The sequence below is a fragment of the Sceloporus occidentalis genome, unplaced genomic scaffold, assembly GCF_023333645.1.
Source record: "Sceloporus occidentalis isolate IW3139 unplaced genomic scaffold, rSceOcc1.0.p SCAF_6, whole genome shotgun sequence".
Lineage (NCBI taxonomy): Eukaryota > Metazoa > Chordata > Lepidosauria > Squamata > Phrynosomatidae > Sceloporus > Sceloporus occidentalis.
This window is the reverse complement of record NW_028316986.1, coordinates 40,910,805-40,936,461: the sequence shown is the minus strand read 5'-3', so window position 1 is coordinate 40,936,461 and position 25,657 is coordinate 40,910,805. Positions and strand designations below refer to the sequence as shown.

At 40.3% G+C, this 25,657-nt stretch overlaps 1 protein-coding gene across 1 annotated transcript in view; it reads left to right on the top strand.

The window, feature by feature from the left end:
* The window catches only part of SUSD4 (sushi domain containing 4), a 158,729-nt gene extending 135,709 nt beyond the window's left edge, over nt 1-23,020 (top strand). The window contains exons 4-7 of the mRNA XM_089529391.1: nt 17,940-18,131; nt 19,210-19,354; nt 20,600-20,982; nt 22,522-23,020. Of these exons, the coding sequence (XP_089385517.1) occupies nt 17,940-18,131; nt 19,210-19,354; nt 20,600-20,982; nt 22,522-22,550 (749 nt within the window). The 3' untranslated portion in view covers nt 22,551-23,020. The remainder of the gene's footprint in view (nt 1-17,939; nt 18,132-19,209; nt 19,355-20,599; nt 20,983-22,521) is intronic.
* Nucleotides 23,021-25,657: the final 2,637 nt, after the last annotated feature.

Below are 25,657 nucleotides of genomic sequence, written 5' to 3'. Positions count from 1 at the left end.
AGGTTTGGGGTTTTTTTTGGAAAATGAAATAAATTAGTACCATGAATTTGGCAAACTAAAACTGGAGAACAGAAGTGGTTATTGTCTGATGAATGCTTTATTCACAAAGGCAAGATTCCTTTGTCCAGTGTGATAGATTAGGCAGAATTTGTATTGAGAAGTATTCTATATATCCAAGAATATCTGAGCAGCATTTTTTCAGTGTATTGTAATACAGTGGCTCATCTGGGTTTCAGAAAAATGTAATACTTTTCTAATTCCAAATCTCTAACCACTTTTGAAAGAGTGATAAGTCTTGAAAAAGGAAAAGGCACGCAATGTTATTTTAAGGAGCAAGGGTTTGTGTGTTTCTTGCATGGATAAAATGAAAATATTCAGACCACTGCAAACCAGTATCTTTGGAGCTTGAATTGCTTTCTCCATTGCCATCTGCTTCCTTTGTATTGCAGAGGGAGGATGCTTTTGGCTCACAATGCTTGGTGAATCAGAATGAAGAATAAAGTTAATCTATTATTTCATGGGTGTTTCTCTCAAGAAGAAAATCTGTTTTTCAGATATGATAGATGAAGCAAGGTCTGCATTGAGTACCATACTATTTACTCCAAGGTAAATTAATATTATGTATAGTGACAGTGCTGAGGTATGGTGGGCTATATAAAATGAAACTGGTGAGAAACATGATGGTACCCAAAAATTTGCTGAAGCAGAAATCACATTTAGGAGAATGAAAAGGGCAATCCAGCTGTCTTCAAAAACATCGCAATGACGTTTGCTTATAGGCCACAAAATGCTGAGGGTTGTGGGGAGAATATAATATGATCAAACTACACACAATATTAAGCATGTCTCTACTTAATATAGTTTGGTCTCATCATGGATAGAGGCAGTTTGAAAACTGGGGTGATACACAGAGGATTAAAATAAAAGAGGGGGGGTGTCAAAACCTGAGTTGGTGGCAATTTTTTCCCCTTGATTTTAGCTCCAGAGGATGAATTTTTAGAGAAAATGCTGATGGCAAAGTTCTATGTATAAATCTTCTCAACCGTGTGCTCAGGTCCAAATCAAGTAAAAGGGAATATATATATATATATATATATATATATATATATATATATATGATAAGTGTTTATTGTAGCATGCAGTCTGATCCAAGTGGAGTAGGTGTGGCTGGAATACTGAACAGGAGCATTTTGCAATGCTTATCTAAAGTAATTGGAATTAACTGGGTGTTTTGAATCTCATAAAGCTGTATCTTAAAGGGAGAAAGCATTTAGGCAGTGTGTCAAAGACTGGTTTGACCACAGTCTTATTGTACTATGACATAAGCATGAAACTGACCAACACAGAGCCCAAATGCATTCTCAGATATATATACAAAAGAATCTGGCTAAGAAGCATGTGCTTATTCTGTGTATTAAAAGTACCATTTTTATTTGTTTCCTGTACTTTTCTTTCTTTCCTTCTTTTTTCAGAATAAACAGCCATGGATAAATGTGAAAGATACTGTGTTACTCAATATGCAAAGGGATCTTGTAGCCCCTTTGAGACTAACCACGTGAAAGAAATTGTAACATAAGATTTCGTAGACTTGGTCTACTCCTTCAGATTCGTGGAGTGAACTGATGCCCAAGAAGGACCTTTATAATTTATTAATTTATATTTAATTTAATGTATATAATTTATAAAGACCTTTCCTGGGCAAGCTATCTAATACCAACATTGACAATCACCTCTTGTTTCTTGTCAGATCACTTTATTCTGATACCTCCCAGAACATGAGATTGTTCTTACTGGGATCCCTTACAGGAATAGGATTGAAGAAGAAGAGCCCTCCCTCCGGTCCATCTACCTTGGTCCAGGCCTCAGAGGGAGAGAAGAATGCTGGACCTGATCCCCCCCTCCCCATTCCCTTCTCCTTTTGTGTCATGTCTTTTAGATTGTAAGCCTGAGGGCAGGGAACTGTCTATTATCCCATCTGTTGTAAGCCGCCTGGATTCCCAGTGATTGGGAGGCATAGAAATAAATCCTATTATTATTATTAAAACATGGTTGTGTTTTGGCACCCTTCCTCTTTAACATTTTTTTTTAATTAATGATGTTGTTTAAAAGCATATAAGCAACAAATTCTTTCCAACAATTTATGAGAGGAAAGTCATTCTCTTTCTATATATAGATGACATGGTACTCTTCTCTTGTACTCAAATTGGATTTAGAAGACTGCTGGCTAATTTGGATGTATATTGTTCAGTCAACAATTTGTCAATCAATTATGAAAAGACTAAAGTTGTAGTTTTCACAGGTAGAACTAAGAAGCACAATTGACACATAGAACAAAATAAGATAGAACAGGTGACCTCATATAGGCGGGTTACAGACAGCCCAGAATAGGCACCTCCTCAGCGCCTCTCTTTGCTGCACAGCTGCGCTGCAGCATACAAATTGCGTGGTGCAGCATCACTGCAAAGAAGGAGCTCAAAAAGCGGCTCCTTCTTGAGGCGCCGCAAAGCCCCAAAGACGGCGCTGTAACGTCGCAGCTGCGCAGCTCCATATGGAAGCTGCGCAGCTGCGACGTAACAGTTACACACGCCATATGTATGGTGCTGCGCAACTGCAGCGCATGCATGACGTGCTAGGGTTGCAGGGCGTGTGCATGTGCCGCCCCGAGGCAACACTAGCATGTCGTGGACGTGCCGCAAAGGGCCCGTCTGGAAAAGGCCATAGTTACTTAGGTATATATTTGCTGCTTCCAGCTCATGACAACCACATGGCAGGCTACAAAACCCAAGGCTGAGCAGCTCATAAATGCTTTTAATTTTTAGGTTGGATGAGATGCAATGAATGCTGTCTCTTGATTCAGATAATCAGATAAATAGATAGAAGTGATGATATAAATACCATGTCAATCCAGACAAAGGAAAGCAGTCTAAAGGACTATCTCATATGGCTGCTTGCTAAGGGTAAGCTTTTAAAGGAAAGAAAATATGGCCCTGGGAGGAATTTATAATACCATCAAGAATTATAGCTTTGGTAGAGGATATAGACGAAGAGAATGCTATTGATAATGGGAGACACTGGATGCCAACCCATTAACTCCTCTAGGCACACTCAAGACTCTACTGAATAGCAATTTTAGACACCCTGATACCATGAGTTGTTTTTGGACATCTTGCTTTCAGAAGTGGGTTAGTACACAGCATGATGACTTGCTCTTTAAACACATAAACAACAACACAAAGGACCAACTATTTTTGACACACATTTAAGCCTTTTGTGTTGAAATTTCTGATCCTGAATATTTGAGTCTTATGCTGAAAAATGTTTATTAGCAGTCTGTCTCCCCTACCATATATTTCATTTTTTTACTTTAAAATGTACAGCTTGCTTCTCCTCACATTTTCTTTCCTTTAAAAGCTTACCAGTTTTCCCTGCCCTTTTCCTCCCCCCCCAACCCCCAAACCCTTTTAAATCAAAAGGGCTCTCTCACACACAGAGAGACACATGAATATACTCACATGAATATGAAAAGTTATTTTACTGGTCCAAGTAAGATTTTTCAGCTTTCAAGAATCTTCAGTAGGGATGTTCAAATAAACCTGTGAAGTACAATAGCTTTGGATTGTCCACTTTGAACAGCTCTTAGGATGCTGACAGTACAATACATTTTAAAATTGGGCACAAGATCTGAATATATATATATGTTGTTTTAACTGTCTGTGGGGCAGAAGATAAAGAGAAAACGTGGGAACATATTTCTTCTCTTCAAGGTGTTTACAAGTGTGGCTCAGTCCTTTTCAATTACCCCTGATAGCATCTTTCAAGAGGGAAGCTGTGATTTTGTCTGCACATCGTTTGTTTCATGATGGATACAATACATATCAATGTTCTAATTTTATGTGCCTTGTTGTAGTCTGGATTTAAGCAATAGTAGCAGTTCAGAGGGAGAAATCTTATACTTTTGATCAACAATATATTTAGTAAGATTTTTATTTTCATCCATGCTGCTTATCCTGATGGAAGAAGATACTGTGTTTCATTGTCCTGTTCCACACCCACCAGCTGCATCAATGCTTTGGGAATAAAATAGGATAGCACTAGAAGTAGTAACATAGGCATAAATCTGAGTGCAAAGAGTAACTCTTTTAAATCACTGGGATTCATATCAGCATTAACTTACTGTTCAGCAATAGATTCCGTGAGTCTACTCTAGTTGGCAACTGAATTTAGGTCAATATTTCCACTGCAGAATTACAAATCACACTAGACCTTCTCTCTCTCTCTCTTTCACTCTCTTTCTTTCTCTTTCTCTCTCTGCATCTAATGTGATTTAATTAATGCTGTCATCAGCATGTTCCAGTCCACATGCATACTCTAGTTCATTGTCTGTCTCTGTTTCAATAATGCTTTATCAGGAATTTGGGACGTTCAGATTCAGACCTGCTCTTGGTTATGTTTGGGAAGTATCAAACAGTATTTGTCTCCCTATGGCAATGGTTGAGAACCTCTAGTCAATTTCTATTGAATTTTGAATTGTTTTATTTCTTCATTTATTTGCAGTTACACTACAACTAAAACTGCTCCCAACAGTTTATAATGTAAACTGTGAAAACAAAATATAAAATAAAACATATTAAATATTATGAATTATAGATAGAAGTTTAAAGCCCTTCATGGGGACAGACAAGCAAAATGCAAAGGCACATGAGATGTGATATATGGCCCAGAAGGAGCAGATGATTTATGACCAGACTGGCATTCTCAGTTAATTGAGATATAAACTGCAGCTGCCAAGTCACCGTATTTCTGTCATATCTAGGGATGCCATATCCCAGCGGCCCCCGGGACAAACCCGCTTTTGGGGGGGCCCTGCCCGCCCCGGCCCGGTTCCCCCCAATTGAGGCCTTTGTCCCGGGCCCAGCCTCTGGGCCGGGCACGCTCATGTGGCCATTACCACGGCCAGCCACCCTCCTCCTCCTCCTCCTCCTCCTCCTCGGCCACGCCGCGCCGCCCTCTGCCTCCACCGCTCATCCTCCACCTCCCCCCCAGCGCAGCTGCTGCGCAGCCCGTGGCACTTGCCTGGGCCACAGCCGGCAGCAGCGCGCGCTCGCCCTTTTTGCGTGCTCGCGCGCGGGGCTTAAGGGGCAGCGCTTGCCTCCTAAGCCTTCTGGCCAATGGCAGACAAGCAGGGGCTGGCCTAGTTTCCAGCCCCAGTCTGCCATTGGCCAGTGTCAGGAGCCTTGGAGGAGGAGGCGGAGGCAAAGGAGGAGGAGGAGGAGGAGGCAAAGGAGGAGGAAGAGGAGGCAAAGGAGGAGGAGGCGGTGGTGGCAAAGGAGTAAGAGGAGGCAAAGGAGGAGGATAGGCCTCTGGGCCAGGAGGAGGGGAAGTTTTTTTATTTTATTTTTAAATATATACAAGCCAGCCTTGGTATTTTATTTTATTTTATTTTATTTTTAAATATATTCAGCCCAGCCTTAGTTATTTTATTTTATTTTATTTTTGTTATTAAATAACAAAGTGTCCTTCATTTTGCCCATGTCTAAGAAACATGCATTTATATTAACATTTTTTAAAAAATCATTATTTTTTGGTGTGTCCTCCATTAAAAAAATGTGCCCTACATTTGTAAATCTTGTCCTACATTTGTCCTACATTTGTCCCGGTTTGGAGCTCCTGACTTATGGCAACCCTAGTCATATCAGAGAGTCATTGCTGAACTGGCATTTTTGCTTCATACAAAACAGTTTTGCTTCATGCAAGCAGTACATTCTAGAAAGAGGCATTTCCAGAGCTTGACAAAGTTATTTAAATTACCTTTTTGAAGCACTAAATTGGCATTACAGTTACAAAGCTCAGGGTGTGTCCATACTGCAGAAATAAAGTAGTCTGATAATGAGGTGGACAAACCCAAATATCAATATTTGGTAATATGCAAGAGTCAATATGTATATCTAGCGGGAATAAAAGATGAGAGTGAACCAAAGTACACGCAGTTTAGAATAGAGGCTTCTGGGAGAGTGGAATGCAGAAGGGGGGGCAGACGTAGAGATGTTCAAGGAGAAGCGTTCATCCAGGTGTCTAAAGGGAACAAAGAGCCTTAGTAAAAGACTGATAGAGAATGCAATTTCACAGGCAGAAGGGCCTCTGAGTGCCAACATAGCTGATAAGGGACAATGGGGTGTAGCCAAATGTATTTTAAAGTATATTTAAATGTATTCATATATCTGGGCTATGATTGCTGGAAATTTATATGTTTGGAGTGTGAAATGCCCAATGAGATGATGAGGATGAGTTTTCTTTGTCTGTTTTCCTATAAAGGTAACCATTTTCTTTGGCTCGAGGCCTCAGTTCTGTTGGAATGGGAATTCCACTGGGGACAGCTAGCTTTGAATAAATCTGAATTCTCAATGAAATCTGGGTCCTCTGCCTTACTCTATTCTGTCAGACCCTTTAAAGCCTATCATCCACAACAATACCACATTAACTGCCATGACTCAGTGCTATGGAATCTTGGGATTTATAGTTTTGTGAGGTAGCCTTCCCTGTCAGAGTGCTCTGGTGCCCCACCAAATTACAAATCCCAGAATTCCATAGCATTGGGCCATAGAAGTTAAAGTGGTGTCTAACTGTTGTATTTCTGCAGTGTGGCAGCAGTCTTAAATAGTAATTGTAGATACAGTTTTAAAAGTTAGCCGTTGTTCTTTCATTGTTCAAAAGTACAGTAATTAAAATAGCCATCTTTAAGTACTTTTAAAAGTATGCTACAAGCCACTCGTCTGTTGTACAAAACATACCTGAATAGTCAGCCAACAAATCTACATAACTCTTTAATAAGTATTTAAAGGCAACTAAAATATTTACACTGTTGAAGTAAGTTACAGTATAGAAGTGGCTGGTGAGACAAAGATGCCTCTCAGACCCTCTACAATTACTCACCTCTTAGTTATTCCAAAACATGAAGCAATTGCTAATAAATTTTTAAAACTAGTTTGTTCCAAGTTCTGGACACTTCATTATGTGTAGAGAGACAACTTATTCTGACTTTCCTCTTCCTTTTCTAATCTGTGATAGTTACAGCAAATCATTTTTCCAAGGGGCACTTTTAAGAAAGAATTGTGCATGCAGATCCTTATTACTACAAGGTTTTGTATGTGCATCATGACAGTATTTATTCAAAAGTTCTCATCTTTTGAAAAATTAATAGAGCAGCATTTTTGCTGATACAGTCTTCTGCTAGTGTATTTTCAATTATTATACCCTTTCTGTTTAATTAATATTGCAGAATGATGCTAATTCTGGTAAACGCGCCATACAACTAAATGCAATGAAAAGAAAAGTAAGGAAATTGCAAACCAAACCTGAACTCAATTTGGAGCTGGCCATTTTGGGTAGATGTAGGTTATACCTTTAGCATTCACCTCCTTCAGTTGGATATTGGAACAGAAAGGCATCTTTTAAAATTTATATAGAGAATTGCCTTTTTCCCACTTTGGACCCCAAGGTGGTTCACATCAAATTAGAAGAAGTGCAGCTGATATCTATTTAATATAAATGTTTAAACAGCATTAAATAAACATTACATGTCTGTACCTGGCTTCCACTGCACCAACTGCATCTGAGAAAGTAGACTGAAGTCTACAACAGCTCATGCTGCCAATTTCTTTCTTTCGGTTAGTCTCAAAGGTGCTACAAGATCTGTCTATGTACCCATTAAATAAACAGTTATATTAAAAACACTAAATAACAACAATGTAACTCTCATTAAAACATAAATAAAAAGTTAAAAGCATAACACATATCTTTAAAAAGATCATTTTGCCACAATAAATAAAGAACCAAAGACCCACCTAAATAGAAAGGGTTTTCCTCCTAGAGAACAAACAAATAAGGGGTCAATCGAGCCTCCTATCAGAGAAAATGTCACAACTTGGGAGCAGCATCAAAAAGGCCATTTCCCTCATCTTCACCCAAAGCACATGATGGTGGCAGGAGGGACACAAAGACTTTCCTTGAATATCTTAAAAGTCAGACTGGCTTATAGGAGGAGATGCTCTTTCCAAGCTGTTTAGCACTTTAAGGGTCATAACCTGCCCTTTGAATTGTGCCCAGAAACGTACCAGTAGTCTGTTAATGAGTTGCAACTTGGAAGTTGTATTTTCCCTGTAACTAACTCCTATCAGTAATCGGAGAGCAGTTTTTGAAAATGTAAAGTCGAAGGCTTTCATGGCCGGCATCCATAGTTTTTTGTCGGCTTTTTGGGCTATGTGGCCATGTTCTAGCAGAGTTTCTTTCTGACGTTTCGCCAGCATCTGTGGCTGGCATGACTCCTGGATTTTTCCTCGACTTCACTTGTATCATAATCTTTCCTTCTTACACCTTTACAATAAATAAATAAAACAAAACAAAATCTAACTGCTCCTTTCTATCCTTTATCTTTTACTCTCCCATGGGGCTAGACCAGTAGCTAGACTAGAATGAAGAAAATGAGCTCACTCAATGACACTCCAGGCATGTCAGGAGAAGAGAACGTGTCTGCTACCGCCTCTGAGACAGGAGAGACTAAGTTCCCTGTGTACTATAATATTAGAGTAATAAAGTTGGAAGAGACCCAACTGCCATCAAGTCTAACCCCCTGTCTGCAGGAGCATACACAATCAAAGTACTCCTGACAGATGGCCATCCCACCGTTGTGGGATGACTCTATCATTAAAAGGAAGGCACCCATAAAGGAGGAGTGGGATCCTTTCAATCACAGCCACAGGGGGTAATGCCACAAAAGCAATACCCAGATCGGATCAGGATGTTTGGCAAACCAACAATTGGAGTAGGGAGTAAGTAAATATGACCCCCTACTCCCCATCCCAGCAGGCCATGCAGACTGTTCAGAATTTTGCACCTGATAGAAGTCATTCATCACCAGCAAATCAACAGATTATCTAGTTTGATCATCAGTCACTCTGGCGGGATACAGACGGGCAAAAAGGGGTGTATTCATGACGTCATGAAGGTAGAGCCTTCAGACGGGCCTTACCTGAATGCCGCCATGAACACGCCCCCCACACGCCCCAAGCGGGAAGAAGCGGCATTAAAAAGGTGCTGCTTTTCTCCGCTTCTTTTCCGTTTGATGAGCAGCTGCGCAGCTCCGTCTGTAAGCTGCTGCACCGGTACATCAGAATTGCTACGCTGCTAATTTAAGTTGCCCATTTAAAAGCTCCGTGTCTGCTGCATCGCATAATGAGTCGGGGTCCTGGAACATGCGGAGTTTGCAGTCAGGCTTTAATTGCAGCGTCAGCTGCCATGCAGGTGTGGAAGCTGCAGCACAGCTGCAGCGCATTTTAACACTCGTAACCCTAACCCTAACCCTAGAGCAACATGTACGCATGCACTGCTTGGAAAGTTTGGACTTTAAAGTGAACCCCTACACACATTGCTGTGCCATTTTCACCTAACAATAAAAACCGCTAAAACTGTAAATATTTACATATGTACAAGGGAGGTGATGGGGGATGGCAGGGGGACAGCGGTGGCAGCAGCGACAGCTGTGGCTGTGCATTGCAGATTCAGCAGGAGCGCGGGCACCAAAGGAGAGGAGGCATCCATGATGCTGGTGACACTGGCAAAGTGCAAGTGGACATGGATGCCAACACCAGCTGATCACCAGCTGGCAGGAGACCACCATTGTTCTTGGGCAGAGCGGGGGAAAAAGTTTTAAAGGGGCTTGGGCACTTTAAATGTGCCCATAGGCTTTCTGCCGCAGCTGCGCATCCGCCAGCCGGCAAAAGAAAAAAAAAGCCCCGTTTTTGGCCGCCCGTGAGGAAGCTGCCTCTCTCTTTGCAGCGTCCTCCGAGGTGGCGGTTTGGAAACTGCGGGTCAGAAACGGCCCCAGGTGAGGCGTCTTCACTGCCCCCCATGTGGAAGCCCCATCTCCTGAGCCACGCCCCCAGGGCGGGCGGTCTGGAGGCTCCGTATTCAGCAGAATACACCTCCAAGACATCTTCCCCTGCCCGTCTGTATCCCGCCTCAAACTGCAGTTTGAGGAGGAGTTTGATCTGTCTTGGCTTCTTGCATCAGCTAACTTCTGCTGAGCTATACCTCTGAAATGACCCTTAGGTAGGGTTGCCATAATTGTCCACTTTTACCAGGGACAAAATGTGGAACAAATTCAAGACCAAACTGTAGGACAACTGCAGGACAAAACTCAGCCCAAAATGTAGGACATTGAAGAAAAATGGTGGACCTTAAATGTCCTACATTTTGAGCTGAGTTTTGTCCTGCAGTTGCCCTACAGTTTGGTCTTGAATTTGTCCTACATTTTGTCCCTGGTAAAAGTGGACAATTATGGCAGCCCTACCCTTAGGCATCTGCAGAACTGTGCTGAAACATAGCAGAGAGCAGACTAGCAAACTGTATTCTCTTTTGCAAACCACCTTGATATTTCATTGATCCCATTTCCAGCCCCCCAGTTTGAGAATGGCAGGATTACCTACCCAGTTCTTCCTGTGCTGTTATTGTATTTTATTGGTGTGTTTGTATGTATTGTTTAGATTGGAATCCCGCCTCAATCCACCTGGGAGAGTCGGAAAATATAAATTATTATTATTATTATTATTATTATTATTATTATTATTATTCCTACTTTCAGTTAATACTTTGCAAAAGGTCCTTCATAATGCTAATGTTGAATTAAACAGCCAATGATGTTACTAAGGGGGAGCAAGGAGTGTAGAGCAGACCAGGTGACACCTTAGAGGAGAGTTGACCCCTGGTTGGGCCATCATTCTGTCCCTCCTGTTTTTTCTGGTGCTGTGGCTCATTTGGGCGAGATAGCCAAGACACAGGAGAAGAAGGGGCGATGCACACCCCTTCCAACCCCTCCTGCTGCCTCACTTGCTGGGCTGCCTACCTGGTCCCCAGCAACCCTGAGTGTGCAAATCAGTGGGTGGTGGTCGGCCGTGTGGCCAGCTGAAAAGGGAGGGGGGGGGTCGGTGAGCAAGGCAACAGGATGGAGGGGGGCAGGGTAGGCTGCACCACCACAACCCTGCAGTCCCCTTCCAAGCACCTGTACCAGGTGACACCAACATTAGGGACACCACTGTAAACAGGAATCATTTTATTCTACTGGTTTTGATAAATAGTGATTCTATATTTTATTTTATGGATGTCTGGCATATTGAGAAGTGTAAATATGATGCCCAACAGCTGCTTGATTTAAAAAGGTTTGGTTATAAAGTAGCCACTGACATTTTGATTTCTTTTGAGAAGGCCTGGATGAACCTGAAGGGTATCAATTAAAATCAATATCTTAATTTGTGAGCGTAAATAACAATGTGTTCTCTTGTTGCATGCAAATTCCAAAGAAAATGGAGGCTGCCTTTGTCTGAATTTGCATAAAATTCATTACTTAGCCATGCCAGGCATGAAGGAAAAGCCCTTATTCTCAGGAGTATAACTACAATAAGAATGAAGCACAATTTGAATCAAGAATAACATGTGTTTATTTTTAAACTTGCACCATTATTCTCCCATCTGTTGCCAATATAAGGAGTTAATGGAGGAAAAGAGCATCAATAGTGAAAAAGTTATTTTAATAAAGAGATTTAGTTTCTTTTACATAAGGTTATATTTTCAGGATTAGTGGTGAGAGGGGTCTCACAGTGCCAAATAATCACCCTAACAAAAATCTGTTGGAATAAAAGGAAAAAAAAGCTACATTCAGCCCTCCATATCAGCGGGCTAGCCATCCATGGATTGGAGCATCCACAGATAGCCTCGCCCCATTATAATCAATGGTGTTATTTGCTTGCAGCTGTGTTGACACAGCCAAACACATGTCAGCATCATTGGAAGAGACTGCAAGGGCAATCCAGTCCAACCCATTGATACTAATGGGACTTGAGGTCCCATGTTTTGGGGGTATCTGCAGAGAGGTCTAGAACTGGACCCCTGCCAATACAGAGGGCTGACCATACAACTTTATTGTTCACAGCTGAAGAGGCTTGGCCCAAGCACAGGTCTGAATCTAGGCAACAGTTGACCCTCCTGCTACACACTCAGCCCACTCTGTGGAGGATATCTGAGGGGGAAGGCATGGGATGCCACACTGGCAGAAGCCACCATGCCGTTACCCCCAAGGTTCCCACAGCCATGTATGACAGGGTGCATCTGCCCCATCTCCCCTTGAACTGGATTCAGGCACCATGCCAACTAGATCTAATCACCATACTATTATGAGAGGTGGGCCTGCTACCTCCTGTCCAACCTACTGCAGCTGCAACTTCAACCACAGTTCATAATATATATCATACCAGCCAAGTACTTACCCCTAGTCTGACACATGCTATCTATTCTAGCCTATATAAATTAGCGAGGTGAAAGGAAATATCACAGTGGTATCTACTGTCCACCAAACAAAACAACAAAGTCACTTTGCCTTGTTAACTTTCTGTTTTACAGTGTCCAACTTCTTGAGGTTCTCAGTTCCACACCAGTCATGGCATTCAAAGAAACAGGAGAATGTAATTTTTGTGCTGGGCACAAGGTTAAGGTTAGCCTTTGCTTTCTCCACAAGCACCAATCTTTTTCTTTGCCTGAGGTTGTTTTTACCTAACTGAATTATGATCACACCAGGAGGCCTCACCCATTGTGCTTGTTGCAAAATCATCGGCATCAGGGCCCCAACACATTCTCCTCTGGCCCAGCCATGCAATGCAGACATAATGTTACTAACACAGGTATTATTCCCACCTGTTCCTGACTATATGCTCTTTAGCTTAGTTCACAATGCTGTGTCCATATATCGATGATGGGGGCCTACAATCAAACAATGTGTAATATAAATAACCATGCAAGTCTTGGGCAACCATAATTCTTGAAGAGTATGTTATAGCCTAGATGAATTTCATATAGCTTTGCCATGGAGATATCTGTATTAATAGGTTTGGGGGGTTTGTTGCTATTTCTGTTATGGTTGACATTCTTCTTCCATATGCCTGTTATTTATGTTTGTGCTTTAAGGCATGTCTCATTGTGTTGTGTCATCTGTCATTACTTGACACGACACAGACAGGTTGTGCATAATCTGTAAATCCTTGTAAATCTGAAAATCTTTGGCCATGGGATAATATGTCTATTTTTAATGTTTCATGGGCAAAAAAGTAAAATAAAACCAGTCACAAAGCTATCAGAATTGTTACTAAACTCACATTGGCGGGATACAAACTGCCGCTTTGCGGCGGTCTGCCGCCGCCGCCGGTTAGTCTGCGGGGGAGCCGGAGCCTCCACACGGCGTGGCTCCCATGCAGACTGAAAAAGAAGCTCCAAAATGGAGCTTCTTCTTGAGTCGCGTTTGCGACGTAGCGAGGCGCCAGGGGCGCACTCGCTACGTCACAACGCCCGCGACGCGTACGGACGCTCAGTGTCCGATACGTCAAGATGGCGGCGCCCATGTAGAAGGGGCGCCGCCATCTTGTACGTATTGAATACGTACTAGGGTTAGGGGGGTGCGGAAGCACCGCCCCTTCCTAACCCTAGTACGTATCCTATATGTACTAAATGGCGGTATGTATCCCGCCATTGACTCGTCTGATCCGGAAGCCCATGGACTTCCTTCCATATCATGTTATGTTATGAAAATGTTAGTAAAATAACATTAAAAATAGTAAAAGAACTAGTGGGATACAATGGCTCAAGTGGTTAAGATGCTGACTCAGTTGATTGCAAGACTGGCAGGTTGGCAGTTCAAGGCTCAGGTGTTGCATGATGGAGTGAGTTCCCATCACATGTCTCACCTTCTGCCAAACTAGCAGTTTGAAAGCATGCAAATGCAAGTAGATAAATAGATACCACTCCAGTGGGAGGGTAAATAGTGTTCCATGCTCTGACAACGCTGGCTCTTCAGCTTAGTAACGGAGATGAGCACCGCCCCCTATGGTTGGACACAACTTGACAACCTTGTCAAACGGGAATACCTTTACCTTTACCTAAAATAACTAATAACATTCAAATTACACTTTTACATTATCTTATCCACAGGAACGGCATTTTAGATACTGGAAGCTTTGGTATTTATGTGCTTCCAAGTTGCTTATCAACTTGTAGCAACCTGTTGAATATCATAGTGTTTTTCTTATGCAAGAAATTATCCTTTTTTAATTTATGAAAAGAATAAAATATAGCAAGGGATAATTGATTGGCCAAAGGGGTTAGACATTAACTGCCTGTGGATGCTAAACAGTCAGAAACACAGAACAGGAATGGAAGGAAATTGTTAATTTCATTACCAATTTACCAGACAGCCAACCCTTTCCCTAATCATCTTCCTTAGGCTGCTCAGCAAAATTCTGACCCAACCCAAGCCAAAGTGTTTGCTTTAAGATAACAGGGAGGCCAAACCTCCAGCATTTGGATTAGCTCCTCCAGCAATAGCATCAAATCCCTGTACTTCCAGTCATTTCCTGCATCTGTTCCTTATGGCCTTCCCACGTCATCCAGTCAGAGGTTGCTGTAACCTTTGAGTTTCTGAAGTAATCTGAATTAGTAGCAGTCAGCTTTGATTGAGGAATCCAAGTAAAACTCGCCCCTCCCACTACAACCAGCTGTTTCATGTGTGTGTACATGCAAGCAAGTGCTCTCCCCCCATCTGGATCACAAGAACAACCACCATGTCATCCCATCCTGATCACTGCCCTCCTAGTCCTTTTTATTACATCCTTAACTGTGGGTGTGTGGATGTAGCATGTGCATGAGAAAATATTGGAAAGTTAGAGAAGAGAGGGGGCAGATCTATAGCGTGGTGGTGGGTGGATGAAGAAGGTCATTGTTCCTCCCAGCCTACCTGAGGCAAAGTCTGCCTGTCAAAGTCATGGCTGAGATTCCGGAAAGTGTCTGGCACTAAGAAACCTACTCTGATGGTAGAATTCAGATACATAATAGCTGTGTTAATGTGGAATATCAATATGCAAAGGGACCTTGTAACACCTTTGAAACTAACTGTGCAGAGAAGTTGTACCATGAGCTTTTGTAGTCTTGATCTACTTCCTGGTTGTTCTTGTCCTTCCTGTGCATCTGAGGAAGTAGACAAACCCTCTGATGGTTTCACCCAGTGTGGTCCACACACCCTGCACTGCCTTAGTGACACCACTGCCCATTGAATCAAAGGTACTTACAGAAGTGTTGACTTAACCAAGATTCTGTTCATTCAATGGCCCACTCTAATCAGGATTAACCTTTGAATTCAGGACTTTAAATACCAAGCTAATTTACAACGGATGGAGAATATTTAATTCTATCTTTCTTAAAGGAAGTATTCCCTTTTCTTGCATCCTACCAACTCTGGCTCTGTTTCGTATACTGAAGTATTTCATTTTTTGGAAGCCCATTAAGCATTCTTCATCTTCCCTTTACATTATTGTTTTTCATCCCTAATATTATTTCTGAAATGTCAGGATAGACAACAAGTGGAATTACTATAGGTTTGGCATTTTGCTTCTGAAAGCAGTTAATCTGTCTGGTGGAAAATCTTGTCATCTTGCTTACTGTTGGATCAGTGTTATGCATAATCATATCTCTGACAGCCTATTATCTGTGCCAGGGCCCTAGAATGAACACTGTTCCAAAGATGTTTAGACAGAAAAGCAAAGAAATGGCTAGTGACAGTAGGTAATAAAATGTCCTTTAATCAGCAAATATTATTCTTGTCTGAAGTTTGCTCACTGAGTCATACTTCTTTATAGTCTTTGTGCCTCACACAAATGGGTCTCGTGCCTGCACAGATCCACCCTTGGAACGTTCCAGAGATGAGTAGCTCAGGGCCATCTTGAGCAACTAAAGGAAGAGTAAATAGAAGAAGAGGCCATAGTAACTGAAGATGTAGTTGGGCCCTGAACAACCAATGCCAGTGACAGCTGCTTGCAAATGGAGGTGAAAGCTGGAAGCGGATGGGTTTTCACAGCTGCTTCAGTGGCTTTGAGAGATGGTTCCCACAAACATGTCCAGAGTCTGTGTAATTTTTGAGGACTTTGCTACTAAAGCCTCAACAAATTGGACAAGGATTGTCATAGTAACCCTCTTCAAGACAGAACAAGCACTCCACAAGGTCATCTGTATGAAGAAAACCCCACACCCACAAAATGCAGCTTTTAAATAGGGCCTTGAAGGCCATAGAAAGATTCCTAATCATTGGCAAATATCAGAGGTAAATGGGGGGGGGGGGGGGGAGAGAAGAGGGGGGTTATGTATGTATATGTACACACATGCACACACAATCAGAAAAGAGGGATAAGTATCAAGAATAATGGAAAAATAAAAGAAGAAAAGCTACTCAGCACTAAAGATCCAGAAGGGAATCGTATGACAGACAAAAGGAAAATGGGGGGAGTAGCTCTTGGCCCTATTTATGTTGGCACCAAAAGGAATGGGATAACCAGCCAGAGCTCCTCAGCTCTGGAACATTCTGTGGATGGATCTGCACAGGTTTGAGACCCATTTTTGTGAGGGCACAGACTGCCCTCTTAAAGAACTGCAGTTACAGGTAAGCAACCTGTTCTTTGGTGCATGTTGGCAATTTCCTTCCCCTGATTCCTTCCTGTTCAAAGGAGTTGTTTTAAGACCAACATGGAAAACAGTTCAGATCTTTTGCTGACTTCCTAATAAATCATCTGCCATTCCCTTGGGTTGAGTCCAGCTTGGAAAAGAAGTTGAATATTGCTTTCTTTGTGAATTACGTGCTCTAGTTTCAAGCTATTATAATTTATAAAACCTCTCATAGTGAAAATGCAAACAAAGCCATGTCTCTAGGGCATGCAGAATAGACAATGTTGCACATTACAATCAGCCTCTCTTGAAGGTTCATTTAATGTCTTGTTGTGCTCTTTTGCAGGGGAGGGGGTGGGTAGGAGTGGAATTACTTTTGAAATACATTATTCATGCAAGTAGATGCATGGGAAGAAGTTACTGAATCGTGATTTCTGTGGAAAATCTACTGTTGTGAATTGGTGTGTGCATTATTTATATCTATGCAGTAGGTTTTTACTGCATAATAAAGGCATGAAATAAACACGATAGCCTGTAGAGGGGAGCAGTGGACAGATTGCTCTTTTCTTGGAAAGAAAAAGAACCAGAGCTTTTTTAAGTAACCCAGGTTTTTGTGTTGTTGTTTTTTGTTGTTGTTTGTTGTTTGTTTGTTTGTTTTTGTTTTTTGTATCTCCAGTGCATTTGGGCACCTGACTTTTGAATAATAAATACATATTTTTTCAAGTTCATCCATCAAAATAAAAAATGAGAGAAATGAATATAGAAGGTTTTTTATTTAATTAGTTTGCCTTGAGATGGTAGATGTTTTAATTTACTTTAGTCTCCTAAAACATTTAAATAAATAGTGATATTTTTGCCTTTCTTGGATCAAGTTCAAATCCCCTTTCATCCATGAAGCAAGTGTGTGGCTTTCAGCCAGTCACATTGCTTAGTCTGTTCTATCTCACAGTGAGGTTGTTTGTGAGGATAAACTCCTGTTTTGTTGTTATTTCCAGGGCCAAATTTAACAAAAAGGTCAGGTAAAATCCCAGGATGCATAGGGGAACATATGCTTGTCAATATTACCTTTTGTGTGGGATGGAAAATTACATAATGGTTAGCGCTCATGTTTTGCATGCAGAAGTCCCAGGACTCATCCCCAACATACCTAAATTAGTATGGGAAAGGAACCATGTCGTTACCGTGCTTTGGAATGAAAATTATCATTGCTGTTGCAAGGAGCCTGTCTGTTGGTTGTTCTAGTGGCATAAATATAGGGATGTACATAAATATGTTCTTGTGTTCTGAATGCATAACATAAAGCTACATACCATGTAATATTCAATTTACATCTACTGATACCATGTATTATTGTAATTAATCTGTCCCCCTCCCTCCCCCTTTTTTTTTTTTTTTTTTTTGTATGTTTGTCAAAGTTTGTCCACTACCTCCTACGGTGACTCATGGAGATTACATTTGCCATCCGCGGCCTTGTGAACATTACAACCATGGAACTGTGGTTGAATTCTATTGTGATCCTGGCTACACTCTCACCAATGATTACAAATATATCACTTGCCAGTATGGAGAATGGTTTCCATCATATCAAGTATACTGTATCAAAACAGGTAAACAACAAAAACTTGTGACTCTAATAATATTAGACGGTAAACTTTCACTAAATAAGGACAAAGAGGGTGTTTTTTATGCTGAAACTGCCCGTGATAATGCATACTTTATTGTAATATTTATTTTACCTTGAAGTGTGACTGTTTTGATATACAGGCATACCTCAAGTAACAAAGCCTCTGACAAACTCTTTTTTACAAAGTCTTTTTACGCTGACCAGACACAGCTGTTTCCTTTTTTTTTCTCTGTTTAGCTGGAGATTTTTTAAAAGCAGGATTGACATTAAGAGGATGGTGAAAGAGGGCTGGAAGAACATAGACTTTCAGTGCCAAGTTGCAGCAACTGGTCTGCAGTAATCAAAGCAATAAAGCTTGAGCTGTAGCAGAATGGGATTCTGCTTTAACCAGCCTGATTGCAGATGTGTGTGGCTACCTACAATAGGTAAGGTTAACAGCAGCCACCTCCAGAGCATACATAAATACCAAATTAGAGAGAAGGCAGGAAAGCAGTCTAGCCTACTTTACTATCTACTCCCACACATGCACGCACACACACACACAAGTATAGTTGTATAAGTTTGACCACCAAAATGAAAACTGTTAGAAAAGTGGAGTCTGGTAAAAGAAAATACCATCCCTTGATGAATTTAGGAAGAAAATTTCAAGTGGCCCCTAGAAGGTTCAAAAAGTTTTTGTTTACTTACGCAAGGCTTACCTGCCCTGGTTATTTAATTTCACCTGTGCACATATATTTCACCTGTCCACTTTCAAATAAAAAGTGTTTTAATTCTTGTCTTTTTTTATGGCAAAGGTACCTATCCCTATTCTTTCCATATTATTTCTGCATCTGGTACCAACGTCTCTGATAATGAAGAAATGTCAAGGAACTCATTTATTTTGTTAAGTGAGGTATACCTGTATAGCCTTAGTGTGCAAATATATTTTTTTAAATATTATAAATATAAAAATGTAAAGAAATAAGTGTCATTGGGCTGTGATCCTTTTGACCTCTAATAAAAAAAATGATTGAACTATTATTATCTGATGTGGCTGTTTTTTGTTGCCTTTTGTGTCACAGAACAAACCTGGCCAAATACACAAGAAACTCTCCTGACAACGTGGAAGATTGTGGCATTCACTGCTACAAGTGTTCTTCTGGTGCTTCTGTTAGTCATTTTAGCCAGAATGTTCCAGACCAAATTTAAACCACGCTTTCTTCCAAGGTTAGTTCTGCATTAGGATTTGTAAACATCGTTTAAATGCAGCAGTTGATGCTGTGGCTGGGAGTTTGAAAATGGGTTGATCTAGTATTACAGATAGTGTCGAATATAACTTGAATATAACGAGACAGTAGTTTGTTGAGCATATCTCACTAATGGCACTTCTGGTGGAATAGCACTGTGAGTTTACAGAAGTATCAGGGAGAACTTAAGTGCTTGGAGACATCATATCTAGTGTTAATTTGTCCATCAGAAATTGCACAAAATATTTATTATCTACATGTTTTGGAAGTGAAGGTGTTTGTCTTAACTTTTCATTTCCATGCATTTTCTTAGTTTGGCCCTTTTAGTAGCATAGAACCCAGGTGCTTTAACAATACCTTTTCTCAGATCAGCCTATCCAGATGTTAAGATCTTCTCATGAAGCATAGCTCTGGGTTACCATTACCATCTGAGATAGAGCAAGAGGGGATGGTGTGTGGGTTCTTTTCAGATGGGGTGCCCTAAGTACACCACTCCTTCCAAATACATACCTATTCTCTTATCTATAAGGAATCAGGAAAAATCTATTCCGCCTGGCATTTTAATTATGACCTGAGCATTGTCAAATATAACTTGACAATAAACCATGATTGTATGGTGTGTTAAGTACTTTGTTTCCATGACATTTGTTGTTTTATTGCATTTTATTTGGATGTTTAAAAAATCATGAACCACTCTAGGATAGAATTTATTATGAAGTGAGATGATGATACACTGTCACTCTTCTTGTTCCAAATGAGAGGCAGCTACAAGCTTTATAGTGCTCTAGTGCTTAGTCAGCTGGTGATAAGGGGCAATAGAGATCCAGTATATAATTAAAATAATTTGACATGCCTTCACTGTTCCTTCATAGGATTTCCTATCCTCGCTTATATGCCTGTGATTTCTGGAATCTTAATAAAGCCTGATGTTTACAGTGCAGTGTGAGAATGCAGAGAATTTCTTATCTGTGCCTCCCAGCTGCTTGTTTTCCTTCCCTCAACTGTTCTTTGATTTGCTAGACTTATTTACCTGCTTGTGACAAATTGCACATGACTATCAGCCAGAACAGATATCTGAGTATATTTGAAGTAATAATTAATGATGCACTAGTTCCATTTCAGATGATTAAAAACATTGTAGACTGTGAAACCTATCTATTACTAAAAGATGGTACTTAACTGTCCTCAAAGGCATACTCTCTCTCACTCTCTTTTCCCAATATAGAGGTGCTCAGGAGAACTGCAGCAGTGGACCTGACTTTGTGGTGGTGGATGGTGTTCCTGTCATGCTTCCTTCCTACGATGAAGCTGTGAGCAGTGGCTTGAATGCCTTAGCACCAGGATGTATGTCCCCTGCAGGCCAGGGGTATATTTTGCAGGCTGATGATCAAAACCCTCCAGCATATCCTGGGCCAGATGATTTGGACAGGTTGCCAGCAGAGTTTGATACCTGTGACAGCATTTCAGGATCTTCTGAACTTCTTCAAAGTTTATACACATCTTCAGTGTGTCAGATGGGAGCATATCCTGTCTCAGAGAGGACTGATGCTATTAACAGCACCACTGGGGAAGTAGCATCTACCAGCCCAAGCATTGACATTGCAGATGGTAATTTTGATTTTTGAACATTATGTGGGCTTACTTTAATGTTGGGTTATTTTTCTTCTGTATGAAGAAGCCATATGATTGTGCTTGTGAGAAACAATTTGGATTTGGTCGTTCTTTCTGTTCTGTGTTTGTTTTGTTTGTGATTTATTTAAAAGAATACACATTAATTCTCTACAACCCAAAGTTAAATTACCACTGTCTTGCATCATATTCTACCAAGGGTTTGTCTTTTAAAAGAATTAATGGCAGGAGAAGGCTAGGGTTAGTGTTTTCTGACTACACAGTGTTAACAGACTCATTGGATATCAACTGATTTCCTCACTCTCTGTGTTTCTAATCCAAAATGAGTGTTTAGTAATAATAAATTTCTGCCTCTTGAAGTACAAATTGCAGCAAAACAACAAGTGTAACCACAAAAGGCAAGACAAACCTTTCTCCTTTGAGTAAAACATACCTGAAGACTCACCACCAGCATTATGTGCCATCAACTAAGCTAATAAAACAATGTTAACATTTTATCCACTACAAACTACTGAACACTTGTTGGAAGTCTATTTGACTCATTTTGTTAGTTACAACAGGTAACTGATTTATCAAATGAGACCACATCCTATCTCAGAGAAAAATGATGCTGTTAACATTCCATTATATTAAAAACCCACAACATGTGGAGAATTTGGGTTACAGTATGGACTTGAAGAATGGGGATCACTTTACAAGGCCATTTCTTCATCTTATCAAAAATCGTAAAATATGCACAGTGAATCACAATAAGATTCAGTATACCTACCTAGTATTCCATTATCACATCAGAAAAAAAATCTAATCATCTTGTTGCAGTATTGATTTCCCAGTATCAGCCTACACATTTCAGTGGTTTTAGAATGTGCTTACTATTGCTTTGTGTTATGATCATTCAGGGTGTACTATATAATAAATGAACAATAGCCACCTAGTGTAAGCTGTCCATTATGAATGAGAATAGATTAGCACAGTTGTTCATTCTAACTCCTTTTATTCTAGGAATGTCTTCTGCTGTGAAAGCAAAGGAAAAGACACAAGATCATAGTTTTAATCCAACATTTGATAGGCTCTACTACAAAATGATTTCAGTAAGCTTTAAGATTCTGGCTAGTTGAAGGATTGGTAGCCTCTTAACATGTTACATACTGAGCTTCTTCACACAACTTACTAATTCAGATGGACTGATATTAGTCCTGAATGTATGCCAGACTTTACACTCGTTAGTTGAGTAGACATACTTTCAGTCTTCATTGAATTCTTGTCTTGAAAACAGGGTAGTAGTAGTGCTTCACTCCATAGACAGTTGTGCTGATTTGTATGAAACACCCAACTCTGTGATTGCACAAGTGCAGTGACATTAGAAAAACATAATCTGAATCCATGCATAGCTGACTGCCTTAACTACTTAGCAACAGTGACCTTATTGGTGGCTTATTGTAGCTCAATAAAATTGCAGGTCCTCCCATGAGAGAATTCACAATTAAAACCCAATTAACTCTTTCTTTTATTTTCTAGAAATTCCATTGATGGATGAAGACCCTTAATCTACACAAATCTTGCTCATACTTTTGTGGAGGTTTGGGGAAAATATCATGCACATATGTATACATACATACCTATATATCTATATAAATCTCTATATAAAAAATGACTAAAGATGGGGGAGGGTATTTTCTGTTTTTATATATCTTTCACATTATGATGTCACCAGATTCTGTATGCATATCTTAATCAACTTTGGAGGTTGAGAGCATCAGCTATTCAAAAGCAGCTTTACAAAATGAATCCTGAGGATTTGATGAGACTAGTCACTGAAAAAGAACAGTAAATTCATGGATAGTGACGATTGTATCTGCATCGCAGGAAGTTTTAACAACTCTTTAGAAACACCAGAGAGAGTGATTTGTGGTACAGGTACAAAAATGCCTAATGAAACATGTCATATTATGTAAATTTTGCTTTATCAAAGCTGCTTCATATTTATGATTGCCCACAATTTGCAAAAGAATCCTAATTTATTTTGGGGGGGGGGGGCAGAATAAACAGTGTTGAAATTAAACTGAGAGAGGGTCATTCCTTAATAGTCTGTGTTTACTAAGCTTGTGGAAGGAAACTTTAGCTAATGATAGTGTCATTGAAAGAGCTGGATGTGACAAGTAGAACACCAGCAACCAAAAAACAATTGCTCTTCTGGGTAACAATAACAAAAAGAAAGAAAGAAAAAGAAATTAAGTCATGATCTAAAGAATGTTGTCATGTTAAGATAGTACAGAATGCTTAAGATAAAACAGAAGTAAGCATTATAACAGCTGCATTGCATTTGACTTGATTATCTTACGAAACTCTTCAAGATGTAAAAAACAACAACAACAACAAAAAAAACACCTGGGTCACAATCCAATAATTGTTAAGATTATATTATCTTTTAATGATTCCCAAGATGGACAAGTGCCATTGTGGTCTGAAGCCAATTGAGCGCAGAGAAAGGAGGTGCAGGTTGCTTGGATGAACTCAAAGGTATATAGAAATACAAAACATTTTTAATAAAAATCCAAAGAGATTATTTTTTAAAAAACAAAATTCAAATTATCAAGTGAAGACTCAGCATATTCACTTGTATTTAAGAACAGCAGAATTATGCCTGTCTGTTGGAAAACTGGAACAGAAAACTGCAGTGAAGAGTCAATGAACTGATTTGCTTCATCCTCTTATGGTTGCAATACTGTAGAAGCAGATGTGGCTGACAACTGTGGAAGCAGCTACTCACTGAAACTCTATTCCATTCTCACCATCTTCATGCAATTTATTCTAAATCTGATATTTGAGCCAATGGCAGACATTCCGCATAACATCTCTAAATTCTGCCATAGCTCATACTAATCTAGTCACATTCTTCATTCTTCAGGCAACTATAGAGGTGACTATATACATGGCCATCACATGAAGGCCAATATTGGAATCAGATAAACTACATAACTGGAAAACTTGGAAGCAAAATGTGAAAAGGTTCTAGTAGACCTCAAGTTGAACATGAGTCAATATGAGTGAACAGTGTGATGCAGCAGCTAAAAAGCCAATGCAATTATAGGCTGCATCAATAGAAGTATTGTATCTAGATCAAGGGAAGTAATAGTATTACTATTTTGCTTTGGTCAGGCTTCATCTGGAATATTATGTCCAATTCTGGGCACCACAGTTCAAAACTGATGTAGCAAAATGGAGCTTGTCCAGAGGAGGGCAAAACAAAATGGTGAAAGGTCTAGAAACTATGCCCTATGAGGAGCAACTTAGGGAGCTGGGTATATTTAACCTGGAGAAGAGAAGCTTAACAGGTGATATGATAGCCCTGTTTAAATATTTGAAGAGATGTCACGTTGAGGATGGAGCAAGCTTGTTTTCTGCTGCTCCAGAGTACAGGATCTGGAACAATGGATGCAAACTACAGGAAAAGAGTGGAACTTCCTGACAGTAAGAGCTGTTTGACAGTGGAACCCTTAGACAGTGGTGGAGTCTCATTTGGGGGGGGTCTTTAAACAGAGGCTGGATGGCCATTTGTTGGGTGTCTTTGATTGTGTAGTTCTGCATGGCAGGAGGTTGGACTTGATGGGCCTTGAGGTCTCTTCCAACTCTATGATTCTATTACAAGATGAAGAAGCTCCATTGTCTCTGTAAAAACAAGATGAGGAAGAGATAATGGCACAGAACAATATCAAAAATTAGACTAAAACTAAAAAAGAACTCCAAATCAATCATTAGGGAGAACTAAACAGTGGCCTGCAGATTGGAAACACACAGTATACATTCCAATGCCCAAAAAGGGAGGACACCAAAAATTGCAGTAATCACAGAATCATTACATTAATTTCCCATGTAAGCACAGTGATGATCAAAATTCTATAGTGAGGAATTTTTACTATATATTGAGCAAGAAGTACCACATGTCCAAGTTGGATTCAGAAGAGGAAGAGGCATGAAGGATCTTATTACAAACATATTGGATAAAGGAGCATACCAAGGAATTTCAGAAGAAAATTATCAAAGCCTTTGTTTGTGTAAATCGTGTAAAACTATAGCTCGTTCTTAAAGAAATGGGTGTACCACAACATCTCATTATCCCAATGCGTAACCTGTATTCAGGACAAGAGACCACTGTTAGGACAGTATATGATGAAGTAAAATGCCTTCCCATTGCAGAGGGGGTTAGGTAAGGCTGCATTTTATCACCCTATTTGTTTAACTTGTATGCTTAACATAGCACACGCAAATCTGGATTACACTCTGCAGAAGGAGGTGTAAAAATATGAAGAAGGAACGTTAGCAAGATAAAATAACTCAGATGACACCAAACTACTAGCAGAAAATAGCAAAGACTTGGAATGATTACTGAAGAAAGTCAAGGAAGAATATACAAAGGCAGTTTTACAGCTGAACATTAAGAAAAAACAATTATGACCACAAATGATTTAGATAACTTTAAAGCAGGCAATGACTCCAGAGTTTCCATACCTTGGCTCAGTCATAAACCCAAATGAATACTGCAGTCAAGAAATCAGAAGACTATGGCCCAGTACAGACCAGCACTTTGCGCCGGCCTGGAGCCAAAATGAGGGCTTGGTAGGGCTGAGCATTTGCATGCTCCCAAGCCCCACCG